The sequence below is a fragment of the Rhineura floridana genome, chromosome 5 (genome assembly GCF_030035675.1).
Source record: "Rhineura floridana isolate rRhiFlo1 chromosome 5, rRhiFlo1.hap2, whole genome shotgun sequence".
In the NCBI taxonomy this organism is placed as follows: Eukaryota; Metazoa; Chordata; class Lepidosauria; order Squamata; family Rhineuridae; genus Rhineura; species Rhineura floridana.
In genome coordinates, this window is record NC_084484.1 from 186,221,795 (window position 1) to 186,236,756 (window position 14,962).

At 48.4% G+C, this 14,962-nt stretch overlaps 1 protein-coding gene and 1 long non-coding RNA gene across 5 annotated transcripts in view; one reads left to right on the top strand and one right to left on the bottom strand.

Annotated features, from left to right (window-relative positions):
• CLPB (ClpB family mitochondrial disaggregase) overlaps positions 1-14,962 on the top strand; it is a 116,234-nt gene that overhangs the window by 24,699 nt on the left and 76,573 nt on the right. For all 4 annotated transcript variants that reach the window (XM_061629162.1, XM_061629163.1, XM_061629160.1 and 1 more), the window contains exons 3-5: positions 53-139; positions 7,422-7,525; positions 11,886-12,014. In XM_061629162.1, the coding sequence (XP_061485146.1) occupies positions 53-139; positions 7,422-7,525; positions 11,886-12,014 (320 nt within the window). The remainder of the gene's footprint in view (positions 1-52; positions 140-7,421; positions 7,526-11,885; positions 12,015-14,962) is intronic.
• On the bottom strand, positions 5,772-13,371 carry LOC133385671 (uncharacterized). Its single transcript, XR_009762933.1, has 2 exons — positions 13,229-13,371; positions 5,772-6,117 (listed from the first exon to the last, which is right to left on the bottom strand). It is a non-coding gene; the product is annotated as an uncharacterized LOC133385671 (long non-coding RNA).

The following is a 14,962-nucleotide window of genomic DNA, read 5'->3' on the forward strand; positions in this document are numbered from 1 at the left end:
CTACAGACTGCTCTGGCTAACAGATATTCTCTCTCTGTCTCTCGCTGTTCAGGTTGTTGCAGGAAGGAGCTAGTATAAACGCCCGACACAAACTTGGCTGGACAGCTCTGATGGTAGCAGCTATCAACCGAAATTCAAGGTGTGTTGCTTTTATTTATTTATAAAAATATTTATATAGCATCCACTCATATGAAATATCAGGGCGGTGTACAACAATATATACAAATGCTATGAAGCATAAGACACGATTAAAATTGAAAATAATCCTAAAAATGACTGGCTTGTCTTGGGGGGAAACCAGATAACGGAATAGGTCTGTTGGGATAAAAAGGTCTTCAAGAGACACCTGTAGCTTAGCACCAAGGATGCCTGCGGAACCTCTCTCTGCTGGGGATTTGATGCACCGCCTTTGGCTCCGTGTTCTGAAGGCAGATTACAGTTTAAAATACTCAAGGAAAGCAAAACCAAAACAACTGATGCAAATGATAAGGCAATAAAGTAGCAGCATGATCAAATGACGATGTACAGGTCAAAGACCACAACCTTCGCAGGCCTGATGAATGTAGGAACTGAGGAAGGTGCCTTATACCGAGTGAGACCATTGGTCCATCTAGCTCAGTATTGTCTACACTGACTGGCAGCGGCTCTCCAGCGTTTCAGGCCTGGCTTGTGTTCAGAAGAAGATGAGCAGTGAATAACTGGACCTCAATGGGGAGCGGATGCCACAGTCGAGGTGCTGAGATGGTTTTGGGAGGACACCGGTTCGCCTCCTCTGGGCAAGCACTCCAGAGCAGCCAAACTGAGTCGCTTCAAGGGGCTCACCCAGCTGGGGACCCTCCTGTTGCTCAGTGCCCTGCTTTGAGCCACCTACGCAGAACGCCTGACAGCAGGATGGTAACAGAGAATCCCAGGTTGGGGCAGAGAATTTCTCCTGCACAAGCCCCGCTGGAACAAATGAAGGTGTGGGGGTGTTCCTGTCCAGCTCTCATCCATCTCAGGCAATGCAGCCCCTTCTCAGGAACACCTTTGGCAAGCAGGCAGAATATAGTTGGACTAGAATTCGCCCCCATAAGAAGCAGGGATGGCCCCCAACCTGGAGGGCTTTATTATTGATTGATTTATTACATTTATATCCCACTCCTTCTCTGAGTAGGAGGCCAGAGCAGCAAAAAAAACCCTAAATACACTCTAAAACATCTTAGAAACAGACATATATATTTAAATATGTAGATAAATATTTAAAATACATTAAAACAAAACATCTTTAAAAACATCTTCTTTAAAAAGCTTTAAAAACATCTTAAAAGAGGATCAGACACACTCCTGGAGGAGAAGGCTATCAGCGGCTACATCCTGTCTCTGCTGTCAGAAGCAGTCTGCCTCTGAATGCCAGTTGCTGGAAATTGCAGGAGGGGAGAGTGCTCTTGCACTCAGGACCTGCTGGCGGGCTTCCCACGAAAGCTTCTTGGCTTGCTGGCCACTATGAGAACAGGATGCTGGACTAGATGGGCCGTTGGCCTAATCCAGCAGCCAGGCTCTTACATTCTTGTGAAACACCCTGCTCCTTTTTGGGGTTGAAATGGTTGTTATCAGCTCTGGGCTTCAGAAGCCAGATCTGCAGTGTTCATAGTATGGGAGCGGGTTAGCAACTTGCAGGTGAGCTAACAGGGTTCCGGATTGTTGCTGCAAGATTTGTCCTGCAGAGTGTTTGGCAGAGCGTGTGTGTTTTCGTGCCTGCCTTTCTGGACCAAAAGAGCTCTGCCCTTACATCCCTCGAGATTCCCAGGACAATTGCCGTGTCTTCTTGTAACCTTTAAAGACAGCTCTTCAATGCATTTAGTCTACAGCTAAATTCAATTAGTTTTTATTTAAAGATGAAGCAAAAGAGGGGGAGAGAAATTCAATTTTGGGAAATGTGGGACAGCCAGTAGAGAAGGGCTTTGATGTTGCAACCTCTCAGGGGTGCTTTACTTAGTCACAAGTTCATAAGCAAAAAAGGCTTAATTATTTGGGAAAACACAGGATTAAACAGGCACACAAAGGCTGAATATCCGCTCTCAGGCGACATGATACGAATCCATGTGCCGAGTTCGTGTGTGGTGCAAACTTTGATGTGTGCTATGACAAGCTGCAAGTCGTGACCCCCTTGGGGAGCTCCTTAAGACGGGCCGAGAGACGGGGGCCTTGTGTCTGTTTGTTTAACTTTGATGTCCGAGCAGCAATGGGCTCCCTTGTTTGCGTGGCTGCGGAGGGGTGGGTTTAGCACCCCCCCCGACCTTTGCAGGTGGACAATGGTCAGCGACGGAGTGTGACGATTGTTGACCATTCCGAGTGGCCGGTAGACCAGAACAAGGTTTTGGGAGGTGCAAAGGCTCATTGGAGAGAAGGAGAAAGGCAGTTCATGGTACAGTAATTGCCCCAGATGGTTCTTCAGCCTAGCCTCTCCCCAGTGCTAAGCCTTTATCTGCAGAAGTGGCTGAAAAGCTGCCTCTGCGCCAGCCCACCTGCCTGGTATGGTGTGGTTTGTTACTTAAAGAGTTGGCACAAAATGTTTCTGTGAGAGTGGCAGTTTAATCTAATTTCCTTCCAATTTCTTTCCTCTTTTTTATTTTTTTTAAGAAAAGGTCCTTGAATAAAAGGTTCTCACTGGGGCTAGCCTCTGAGAATATAATGAGAAGCTAATGAAGTCACCGTAATAGTTTCCCCTCTTGGAATCAGAGAACGATTCATGGGCCAGTCATGATTCCTTCCTTTGAGTCTTTGAGTTTCCCTGGCCTTGCAACCGTCCCTGCAAGACACATCTTCCGTTTGCTTTAAGAAGCCTCCATTTGAAAGGGAACTCCAGAAGTTTGCAGCTTGGTCTGTTACACAGTTGTTTTTGATGCCAGGCAGCCATTGCCAACCTGGTGCCCTGCAGATGTTTTGGACTTCAGCTTCATGTCAGCTGGGGCTGATGGGAGTTCATCAGGTTAGCGAGAGCTGCTGTATGGTAGCTGAAAATGAAAAGCTTTTTTGGAAATCTCTGCTCTGAATTGTTTATCTCTGCACTTCACATCCTGTCTCTCAGTGTGTTTGCAGCAGCACTTCAGGGCAGGGCAGTATCTCTTTTCCCTTGCAGACAATGAGGTGGAGAGAGTGGCTCCCCAAGGGCATCCCGCAGCAGGATGTGGCGCATGGCGGGATGGCAGGATGATGTGATATGTCATGGCATGATGACGTGGCATCCCGTGGCATCCTGCATCATGACGAGATGGAATGACGGGATGAGCTGGCTTCCCCAAGGACATCCCATGCATGCCTTGAACTGTGGAAGTCAAACTCACAGCTTGTGCTCTCAACCGCTGAGCTATGGCAGCTCACAGCAAAATCATCCATTTGCGTTTGGAGTACTTTATTGAACATATTTCTTCTGCCACAGCCCTGTTCCCTTCGGGGTCCCATCACCAGCCTCCAAGGCTCTGCCTTTCCTGCGCTCCATTATGCTTTGCCCCATTTTTATGCAGAGTATTGCAAGGGAACCTGGAGGCTGAGGTGTCTGCAGGGCCGTGAGCACCAGATGCCCAGGCTGCTTGTGGGTTTTCCATTGTGAGATCAGGATGCTGGGCCAGGTTGAGCCTTTGGCCCGACCCAGCAGTCAGGCTCCGTTTATGTCCTTATGGGATGCCCGTTGTGAGGGACGGCAACGGGACTGAGCAGCGTCCTCCTTCCTGTCCCTGTGGCATGGTGCACCTCCATCCCCCCTTTCTTCTCATGCTCACCCTGTGTCCCCCTGCGTGTGAGCCACTGCAATGTTTAGAAAGGAAGAGTCCAGCCACGGAATTCAAGAATTGGGCAAGCTGCCCACCCCTGACCCAGCCCCGCTGGTCTCACCATTCCACGTCCCACCTGAAGCCAGAGGTACTGGAATCCAAGATGGTGGGGATGAGACTAGGGCTCTGCTCTATGCCAGGGTGACCTTTCGGAGCTCAAGGCGGGGAAGGCTTCATGGGACAGCCCTTGGGACTGGAAGCTTCAAACTTCCTTGTTGCGCCTCCTTCAGGTGAGCCCTGTTTAAAGTTGAGGTATAACTCCACGGAGGCTCCTTTGTTGTTTGGTCTGTGGGAATCCCGCAGCTTCAGCTGAAGCTCTTTGTCTACCCCTCTCTGTTGTGTTTGTCAGTTGGGGTCCACCCTGACCGCAGGCTGCCTTGGTTCACCAGCTCCAACTGCTGCCGTCTCAAGACTCTGGTGCTGCATCCAGTGTATGCCTAGTCAAGTCCAGTTACCGTACCCCAAGTTTCCATGCAAGGGCCTCCCCCCCTCCAAAGTCACCCAGCCACTAACAGCAGCGAGCACTTACTGTCATTGATTTAACTGCCTGGTGAACTTTAGTTAAAGGCTGCCCTCTGGGGTCACTGTAGATTTATATATGTGCAGATGAGCAGACTCTGCTGCTAATACAGTTAAGACCTGATCAGCAAATTAAAGCCCTAGTTGGGTGAGGGGATTAAGCACCAGTTCAATCACAAATTGTTGAAGCTCACAAGGGCTGCCTTCTTAATAATGTATTTAGCAGGCCCCGGTTGCAGGGGGACTTCACTGTCTGGGTTGGATGCTTCTCCCCAAACGCTCACACACACAGACGCACACCATGTCAAAATTCCAAATAGGAAACTGAGGCACTGTGGGACTCAGGGCCACTTCATGCATTACACAAGAATGTGAGAGAGGGAGATGCATTTCCTTTCTTTTTTAACCCCGTCTGTGTTGTCTTTGTACAAGGGGAGCTGGGATTTGTTTCCAGGCCCTGTGGAACTGCGGCCTGTTCCTTGCACAGAGTTCAGGATCCCTGTGATAGCCACATAGTACACCATCTCTGTAGCGTGTGAGATTTTGTAATGTGTGAAATGGGACTTTGGGTGCTTCTCAATCTTAAAGATAATTGGGTTGTGTTCAGCGCAGTGCTAAGCAAATTGTTCTATCAGTGGAAAGACTCCTTGCACAATAGAGCAATCTCCCCCCCCCCGGTGCACTCCCTAAATCTGTTCTGGGTTTTTCCCCAACCTTCCAAAGCAGACTTGGGGGCAGTGCAGGGTGCGCATGGGGGGAGGGCGGAAATCTTATTGCACTAGTGTCAATCCTTGCACTGGTGCAGCTTTTTAGTTGAACACTGCTCATTTATGCCACTTTTGAATGGGGCCAAAAACGTTATTCAGTCATTTGATGCAATAAATCAGCAAGAACTTTAACTGTAGACTCGTTCCTTTGGTTAATTAGTGGAGCTGACAAAAAGCTGGAACTCTGAAGTTATGAAGGGTCAGCAAGGTAGAGGTTCAATTCCTGACTCAATTTAGTAAAAGAAAATTATACATGTAACTTCACAAGTTCTAATTAAAAATCAGTGTGAATACATATTTTGAACCTGGATTTTCCAGAAAACAGATTATGAATTTCATTACATTGGTCTGCCAATTTGGTTCAGGGTTGTTTCTGTAATAGGGGATATTCATGTGTTTTTGTGGTTGAATTTCCTCAGCAGCACTAAAAAGTTCATGCCCATTTTACAGATGGAGAAACAGACCCAGTTACACTGCTTGTCCTTTGATCTAGCTGACAGTACTTAGATAGCAGGATTCTTGGTTTCTTATTCTTTGTTTAAAATAATCTCCCTCTTTCTCGTTCTCTCTCTCTCTCTGTATAACAAAATGGTTTTAATTGGGTTGTTGATGGTACGATCTTCTACCCCCTCTTTGGGTCCTGTGGTGGGATATAAATACAATAAATAAATAAAAATGACTTTTTAATGGCTGTTTTATTCCTCATTCACCTTTGCAAAGGCTAATTTGCTTGAAAGTTAGAATATGTTTTGTTACCTACAAATTGGACAGGGCCAATCAATATCTGCAATCGCTCAAATGTCAGGCTGGCTATGTAAAAGGAAAAGGTGGTAACGTGCGCTGCCTGGAGGGGATGGCGTGCCATTTTGCTGGGACATTAGGCTGAAGGGCAATTGCATGTGGAGGGCTTGGCAAAGGACCATTTATGGTCCCTTTGATTGTAGATCAGGCTGTTCCTTTCACGTCCCGTTCACAGCAATCTGCCAAGTCTCTGCATGCTGCAAGCAGAGAAGCCCAGGTGCCTGCAGAGGAAAGAGCCACAGGTGACTTAAGCAAGTGGTCCAAGGGGCAATGCCACCCCAGCACGAGGAGGCAAAAGCCATTCACAGAGCCTCTCCCTCAGCCCGTCCTACAGACAACTCATAACAGTAATAAGATCATTGATTATAGTGTAGTTAGCTAACATCCCCCCACAAAAAAAGAAGTAAGCACTCCTGCTTTTAAAACATTTACAATCTTGGCAGCATCTGTCACATCTTTTTTATCGCTTATCCTATTTGGAAGGAAACCAGGGCCAGCGTTTATCTGGAACTACAGAGTGCTGTAGGTGAGACCCTTCTTGCCTCTGCAGCAGTTGGCTGATGGTGCTGAGAATCAATCCCAGACCTGTTCTCCAAGATTCTCAACTCTGAGCTTTGCTTATTTGAAAGTTAACCTCACTGCCCCCCCCGGGCTGGTACAAAATGTGGTGTCGTGACTGCTCACTAGGGCAGGGTGTAGCCAACTTGTCACCCCACTGCTGAAAGAATTGCACTGGCTGCCCATTAGCTACTGGGTCAAATTCAAGGTTCTGGTTTTGATGTAGAAAGCCCTACGCAACTTGGGACCAGGATACCCGAAAGATCATCTTACCTTTTATATATTCCCAGTTGCTCACTGCACTCTGCAGGTGACGGCCTCCTGCAGATACCATCTTACCAGGAGGTCCGTTCTGCATAACACAGGAAGCAGATCTTTCGGGTAGTGGCACTGACACTTTGGAATTCCCTCCTCTTAAATATTAGACAGGCTCTATCTGTGTTATCTGTTTGGCACGTTCGAAGACCATGCTCTTTCAACAAGCCTTTTAAGTAGAGACCTTATCCCATCTCTGTCAGTGCTGGAATTTAAGATTTTAGGATGTTTTGTTTTAATATGTTTTTAAGGATGTTTTGTTTTAATATAAGTCTGTTTTTACGATGTTTTAGAGTGTTTTAGTGTTTTGTTTGCCACCCTGGGCTGCTACTGGGAGGAGGGGCAGGATATACATTTAATTAATTAATAAATAATACCTTGCATATCCCTCCCCAAGCAAGATCTCATTTATTTAACACTTTTTCTCCATGATCTCACATTAGGAGCAGTGATCAAAATGTCTTGGTCCTGCCAATTGTGTTTTGGAATTTTTACTGTGAAGGGAGCAACGTGGTTTTGTTTTTTCATTTTTCCCTGTCTGGAGGTAAAGCAAGCCTTCCCTCCCTGCTTCCTAATATACCTGTTTTTCCTTCTCCATCTCTCCTCCCATAACTGACACACCGTTTCCCTTTTCCTTACTCTTTGCTGACAGTGTGGTAAAGCTCCTGCTGACAGCTGGAGCCGACCCAAACCTCGGAGATGAGTTCAGCAGTGTCTATGAGACCGCCAAGGAGAAGGGGCTCCACTCCCTGGAAGGTAACAAAGCACCATGAGTGTTGTTCTTCTGCCGTGATTCTTGGAGCAGTGTTCTCTTCCTGTTCTCACCTCATCCCCTAAACCCACCACCACCGCCTGATTCTGCAAATGCACCATGTTGTTGTGGCTGTTATGATTATTTTATTCATTTATGTCCCACCTTTTCCTCATAACTGGGACTCAAAGTGGCTTACAAAAATTAAATTAAATGCAGGTAAAATGCAGATAAAGTAAATTGTCAAAATGTAATTAAACTATCTATAGAATTAAAACTGAGAGCCAGTGTGGCATACTGGTTAGAGTGTTGGACTATGACCTGGGAGACCAGGGTTCGAATCCCACACAGCCATGAAGCTCCCTGGGTGACCTTGGGCCAGTCACTGCCTCTCAGCCTCAGAGGGAGGCAATGGGAAGCCCCCTCTGAATACCTTTTACCATGAAAACCCTATTTGTAGGGTCACCATAAGTCATAATCTACTTGAAGGCAGTCCAGAAGTAAAACCATTTAAAACGCCAGAGACTGGTAGAAGAGTACACTATTAAAAGTCCTTGTAGTCAGTTCTCAAAAGTTTTCATCTGCAAGAGGGCCTCAAGGAGGGGAGCCATCTGACCTTCCTTAAGAAGGGAGTTCCAGAGCCTTGGGGCAGCCACTGAGAAGGCCCTCTCCTGTGTTCCCACCAGACGTGCCTGCGATGATGGCAGGACTGAGAGAAGAGCCTCCCCCAAAGATCTCAAACATATGGGAAAATACAGCCCTTCCTATAGATGGCAGTTAAAATCTTTCGTTCAAACTCAAGCCTTCTCAGGAGTTTCCTCTTCCCTGAGAATGTCACTTTTCTCCCCCCTTCATCTCTTTTTGCAAGCGCAAAGCATGGCTGAGGATCCAGATTTTCCAAGTGGGATTTTTTCTGATTGGCCGTCAGAATCAACCACTCTCAGAAGTTTAGGGAGGTGGCCTGGGAGAGGCATTCTCTGTGGCAGCCCCTCCGTTATGGGACTGCCTCCCCCCAAGGGTGCATCTGGCATCTTCCTACAGCTGTCTTCACGCACCTCTTCACTCTGGCCTTTCACACTTGAGAGGTGTGTTTTCAGGGCCTACCCTATTCCTGTGACTGCAGTTTGTTTTAACTGTTTTTAACGTTGAAGTTTAGATGGTTATATCCACCATGACCCACTGCCAGTTCAGACCCTACAAGTCTATATGTGGTTAGGATTTTTCACCCTAACGTGCATCATTCTACACTTGCATACACTGAACTGCATTTACCATTCCACTGCTCGTTCATGAGTTTGGAGATGTTATTTTGCAGCTCCTCACAATCCTTTTTTGTTCTTACCACCCGTAGCAATTTCATGTCATCAACAAACTTGGACACCTCGCTGCTCACCCCTGACTCCAGATCACCTATGAACAGAGTATCATAGGAAGCTGCCCTATACCGAGTCAGGCCAAGCCGATTTGGCTCAGTACTGCCTTGAGCGAGTGATGGTGGCTGTGCAGGGCTTCAGGCAGGTATCTGCCAGCCCTCCCAGCCTCTTCCCCAAAGCACAGGTCCCAGGACTGATCTTTGGGGGACCCTCTATGCTGGACATTTTTCCTTTCCTTTTTAAATTTCTTGCCACTCTAAAGTAGTTCTGCAACCTTTCGTGCTTCATAGTTTAACTGGAGCCATCAACCATCCATCTAGGACACCATTATATCTTCTGCAATGCTTCCCTGCACACTAATAGTCCTTTCCTATCGTTTTGAGTGTATTTTGCACACTATGGACATTCAAGATTTCCACACTGGCTAAGAAGCTTAGGTGTTATGAGATCTGCCTGTAGGATTTGATCCATATATCACCTGGAGTTTAGCAACGTTTTTTAAATCTGGTTTTCGGAGAACATTAAGGTCTTCTATGTAGGCTTGCTTTTCTCCAGCAGCAACAGAACTGAGATTTTGCAAAGTACTTTACTTTGCTCCAGCCATGTCATTTCTTTAAAAGCCAACCTGCGTTGTCATTTATTTAGGAAATACCTTAGTGAAAGTTAAAAGTCAAGGTCAGGAGATCAAATTTCAAAGTGAAAGGGAGGGGAAGAACGCTGGTTGCCTGCATGGCCTCTGTCTTGCACTAAATGCAAAATGCACAAAACAACATTGTAAACAATGGAATGCACCTTGCAAGACTTCATTTAAGCCAAAATTATATCAACCCATAAAGTTAATTTGGAGGAAGGGGCTGCATTCTATCCCTTTTCAGCCTGTGTGTGTCTGTGTGTGTGTGTGAGAGAGAGTTACTTTTTGGTAGAGGAAGGGAGGGCAGGAATGGCCAGAGTGGAGGAAAATAAAGCCACTCAGAATTAATTTTGGGGGGTTGACATGTTTTATTAAAAAGAATAAATTCAGGTTTTTTTTGAGTGTGCGAGAAAGAAAGAGAACATGCCTGCAAGAGAGAAAAACTGCCTTTGTTTTTGCAGGGTTATTTTTAACGATTTGCATATTTTGTGTATAAATATTTTTTTCATAAAAGCATCCAAATCGGGGGAGTCGTGCGCCACGGCCGCCACCACGCTTGCCGCGCAAAATATATTACAGACATTTATATGGATGGCAGGGAGGGGAGATGGAGAGCTGAAAATTTCCAGGCTCCCCGTGATTGATGGCAGGAGAGGCTCCCCTTGACACTTTATTGAGTTTCCGATGATTATCTCTCGTGGAGACATTTTTTACAGATGACGGCCAAGCTGTCATGGTAGACCACGGGGGGAAAGCAACCCAACAATAATAACACTTTAATCTTTTTACTGCAGTGCTCCCTAGTATCTCAGATTCATCTTCCCTGACACCAGCCACTTGATTATCCTGCCCCTTCCTGGATAGGCAAAGGAGGGGAAATAAATAAAAATAAATAAATAAACAAACAAACATATTCCCCACCCACCCACTCACTTCCACTGCCCCCCCCCCAAAAAAGCATGCTCATACAAACATACTAAACAGAAAGGTGGGTAGAGAGCCCATCGCGCTGATTGCTATTTCTGTAGGTGTTGAGGTTTATTAGCAGTGATGCTGGCTGGGAAAGGGACTGGCTATTAATTACACTATTTTAGATTTGGCTCATATCGTAACTTGTTTTTTTTGGGATCCAGAAGCAGCCACAGGAAGGTGATGTAGCCATTGTTGGCTGTCGAGAAGCCAACCTCAGTTTCTGTTTCCTGCTCTTGCTAACAGCTGCTCACTCCAGGAGTGGAAGAAGAGGAGGAGAAGGAAGGGGTCAAACTTCTGGAGTGCCTACACTGCAAGCACGTGGCTCAGTTGCAAGCTGCATTAACTGCCATTGCTCTTCCTGTTGAGGAGGGTCCCAAGGGAACCCGGGTAGAGGTCCCCTTGCCACACTCAGAATGCATTGGGGGTGCTTGAAGCAGACTCAGCCCATGGCAGTTGCTCTGGTCTAACACCAGTGGCAGCCTTGCACAGGGAATGGCTCACAGGGAAGGAATTATGGCCCATCTTCAGACTGCTCTCTTGTTTGAAGAGCATCACCAGGGGCTGATGAAGGGAGCGGCCATGGCTCAGTAATCGCTTGGAAAATGTTTTGCAGAGGAAGGGCAGTGAGTCCAGGAAGGACCCAGTCTGAGAACTTGAACAGCAACAACACTAGGCAGTTTTGACTCTGTTTAAAGCAATTCCATGCATCATGTCCTCGTAACCTCTGCCTGCCAACCTCCAGGTCCAGGAACCCGAAGATAGGTCTGCACCTTAAAAGCGACGAGAAGTATTTTGCCTGGGAATTTTAACAAACCAGTTGGAATATTTGTATTTGCCCTGCAGTCACATTTTTAGATTTGTCTTTGCAGCTATGAGGACTAGCAACATGGGTTTAATATCTGCCGTCTAAAACGATGCCACCCAAGTAATAAAATGCATTAAAAGACATATTCATTCCACCAGATGTCCAAAAAGCACCATCAGAAGTACATCCATTTTCTCTTCTGCTTCCCACAGCAACATTCCTTGGGCTGGCCCTGACTCCAACTGTTTTTCCTCCCTTTTTTTGAAAGCTCCTAGCGCAGGGGGCTGGAGAACTTGCCCGGCCAGCTTCTTCCAAGTATCTGAGCCTCCAGCAGCCTGGGACTTGCCGCCCTATTCCTCCCTTTTCAACATTCCCAGTGAGGTTGCAACTGACACTTTTTTAAGAAAGCCTTGGCCTTTAATCTATTGGCACAACAGTTAACCTGCTACTCTTGCCCCCCACCGCCACCGCCTTTGATGTCCCACACTTTGAGGAACACTGAGCCAGAAATCTCAGCTTCCTCTCTTTCATTCAGCAGTGGTAATGATTCATGTCCTTCCTCTGGCATCCTCTTCCCTCTGCAGTTCTGGTCACCCGGGAAGACGACTTCAACAACCGCCTGAACAACCGGGCCAGTTTTAAGGGCTGCACAGCTTTGCATTATGCAGTGCTAGCGGACGATTACTCCACTGTCAAGTTGCTGCTGGAGAGAGGTAAGGGAAGAGCCACAGTTGTTGGGGACTGCCAGGCGAGTGGGTGGGGAGGGGGCGTTAGTTGCCTCCTGGAGCTTTTAATGCAGGACCTTGAGCCTAATGCTTCCATATTTCTTTTGTATAGCAAGTTTCTGGTCAGCATGGTTCTTGGACACTGCTTTTTCAGAACCCTTAGGGGGTCCGCTGGGGACCACCCATGGCTCCTGCATGGTGCTGATTCACTGAGCAGAATTCCTTTTCAGGTCCTTTTCGCAACTCCCCTCTACGTTTTGGTCAGAAGGGACTTGTGGGTGCTTGAATAAGCAGGCGGGCAGGCCTTCGTCAAGGAGCGACACTCGGTTTCCGTGCCTGGAGCCTGGTCACAGCATTGAGGGATTTAGAGCTTTGCATGAGGGGCTCTTTTCATGCATATTTGGGGGACCTGGAGCTTTGCAAGCAGTTTGGGGGCTCTTTTCATACATGTTTGGAGAAGCTTTTAGTCAAACAGAACTTCAGTGGGCTAACAGTGAGGGTCACGACCTCCTCTTTGGGGCTTGCTTAGTTTCACATGCGCAAGTCCACATTCCCAGTGCCCAGTTTCCCAGGGAGACTCCAACCTGTGGCTTCCCTTTGTCCTAAAGTTGGATGTCCTCTCTCCTCCCTCTCTTCAGCCCCCCACCCCACCCCGCCGATGCCAGTGCTGCAATTATCCCGGCCGTCCATGCATTCTTGTGATTTTGTCAGAATGCGCAGACCTCAGAGACTCTGTCAGCTTGATGGCCTTTTAAAAGCATGCTGCCCTTGGGCGCCTTTGTGGAGATAATATCACCATGTGCTGTGCCTTTGACATCCAAGAGCGGGGTGCTTCCTTTGCCCCTACACAGAACAGGCGCCCTTTGCCCTCTCCTTTACACTCTTTCCACACCTGCTTTTTTACGGCGTGCCCTCGAGTCCAGCCAACACTTCCTCCTCCGCTGGCTGCTCTGCCCTCAGGGCCAAAGCCATTAACCATCCAGGCTCCTCCCCTCCCTTCCCCCCCTTTCCTTAAACAGCTACCCCGTCCAACAGGGGGGACCCCTTTCAGCCTTCCACCTCACCCCTAACCCCATTGCTTTGGCCTTTGGCGGCCTCCTTGCTGAATCGCTTGACCCTTCCTTGTGGTCAGCCTGTCCGTGCCCAGCAGACCGCGAGTCACGAGTCGCTTCTCTCTTTTGGACTGTTCACAATCTCCTGACCTGAGCTGACACCAGTCAATGGCGTGCGTGGGAGCCAGTGTCTTCCTCGCAAGCAACGTTTCAGGCTTTATTCGGCCGGTTTCATACCCAATCGATCCTTGGGTTTTGTGTCCCTTTTATTGGGGGAAAAGGGCCTACAGCTACCAACACGCACACAGTTTGTTCAGGAGTGTGTGTTAATAATTGAACCGCCTTTTGAAGCCAGCCGCTGCTTATTATTATGGCATTTCCATGGCTGGGGCTCAGAAGTTTCCTCTACCTTCTGGCTTTAGGGCATTTCAAGGCCATAGAGCAACAATCCTCAGCGATGGAAAGTGCTGGGAGAAGGAGGAGAAGGATGTGCCCCATCTTTATGGGGCCAAGTCCTTCCGTTTCTTACTTAGTGAAGGCTCTGGGGCAGCAGGGACATTTGCAAGCTTGGTCTTCTGAATTGTCTCTGCTGTTGCTTGCCATTTTGGCAGCACTTTCTGGTTTGCAAAGTGCCTTTTCTTTATTGTGTTTGTATTTATTACTTGCTCATCTGGCACTTTGCAGGGCCGGCACCAGGCATGACTGGGCCCTTGGGCACCAGCCTGCCTCAGGCCCGCAGTCCTGTACTCCCCAACATGTCCCAGTGCAGGGGTGTGGGGCTTAAACAGGCCTGCCTGCTCCACCCACCTCCTGCGTCAGCGTGTCGGCATGCATGCCCCACAAACCCTTAGGGATGCCCCCTCCACCACCTTGGGTGATGGCAGGTGTGCATGCACAGTACACAAGATCTGCACACTGGCACCACCTGTATCGGGGGGGCCTGGGAGCTCCCGCTCTGTGATTCTCAGCAGTGTCGGGTTGTTGGTTCCCATCATCCAGCACTGGTGTGGAACGCAGAGTGGGAGCGCCATCCTCCCACCCTAAGAAGGGGCCCCTCAGGAGCCCCTTTAGGCTACAGGGGCCCTTGGCCAGGACCCAATCTGGCCACCCACTGGTGCTAGGCCTGGCATTTTCCAAATCCCTTTTGCCTGGTGTGCAAAAGTCATAAGGTTTATAGAGCTGGGAGAGGCCTGAAGGCAATCTAGTTTATCCCCTTCTCTGAAGGCCGAACTGATTTCCGCATCACATTTCTGACTCAAGTGGGACTTGAAGAGTAGAGCAGTCATGCCATCCCAGGAGTAACCGAGGAACAAGAGAGACAGTCCATGTCCTCTCATTCATCTCAGGTGAGCCCTGCAGACTGTGCCCCATCTATGCTCAGCCTCGTAGATCCACTGCCTGCGCAGACAGGGAAGGGGGTGGCAGTAGTGGCCGCTCCTCTCCGTGCTAGTGTTGAAGCCCCTAAAAAGACCCTCCCCCAGCACCCACAGCCTCTGGGTCATGAAACCTGTGTAAAGCCTTTCGCATATTGAAAGATTCAAAGGCCCTGCCTGGTGGTTCCACATGAAAAGGCCACTCCCCTGGGCGCCTGTTCTACTGCCTTCTAGGGCTTCTGCTGTAGGCTCTCGCCCCTCATACTGGGGCCGGGATGACTGAGCTGCTAGCGGCCACCCTTCCCCGTGGCACAATGTTCTCTGGTGTTGCCTCTGCTACATTTGTAGTCCAAGCGGGCCTTGGAGAACGTGTGTCGTAAGGAGGACAGAAACCAAGCAGTGCTGGGCAAAAGGGTCTCAGAGGTGCCAAGCGGGGTGCGTCTCCCTTCCTTTGCCCCTGGGTGAGAGACCATTCCATGCGACCAACACCACCCTCTCTGCCAACCTCAAC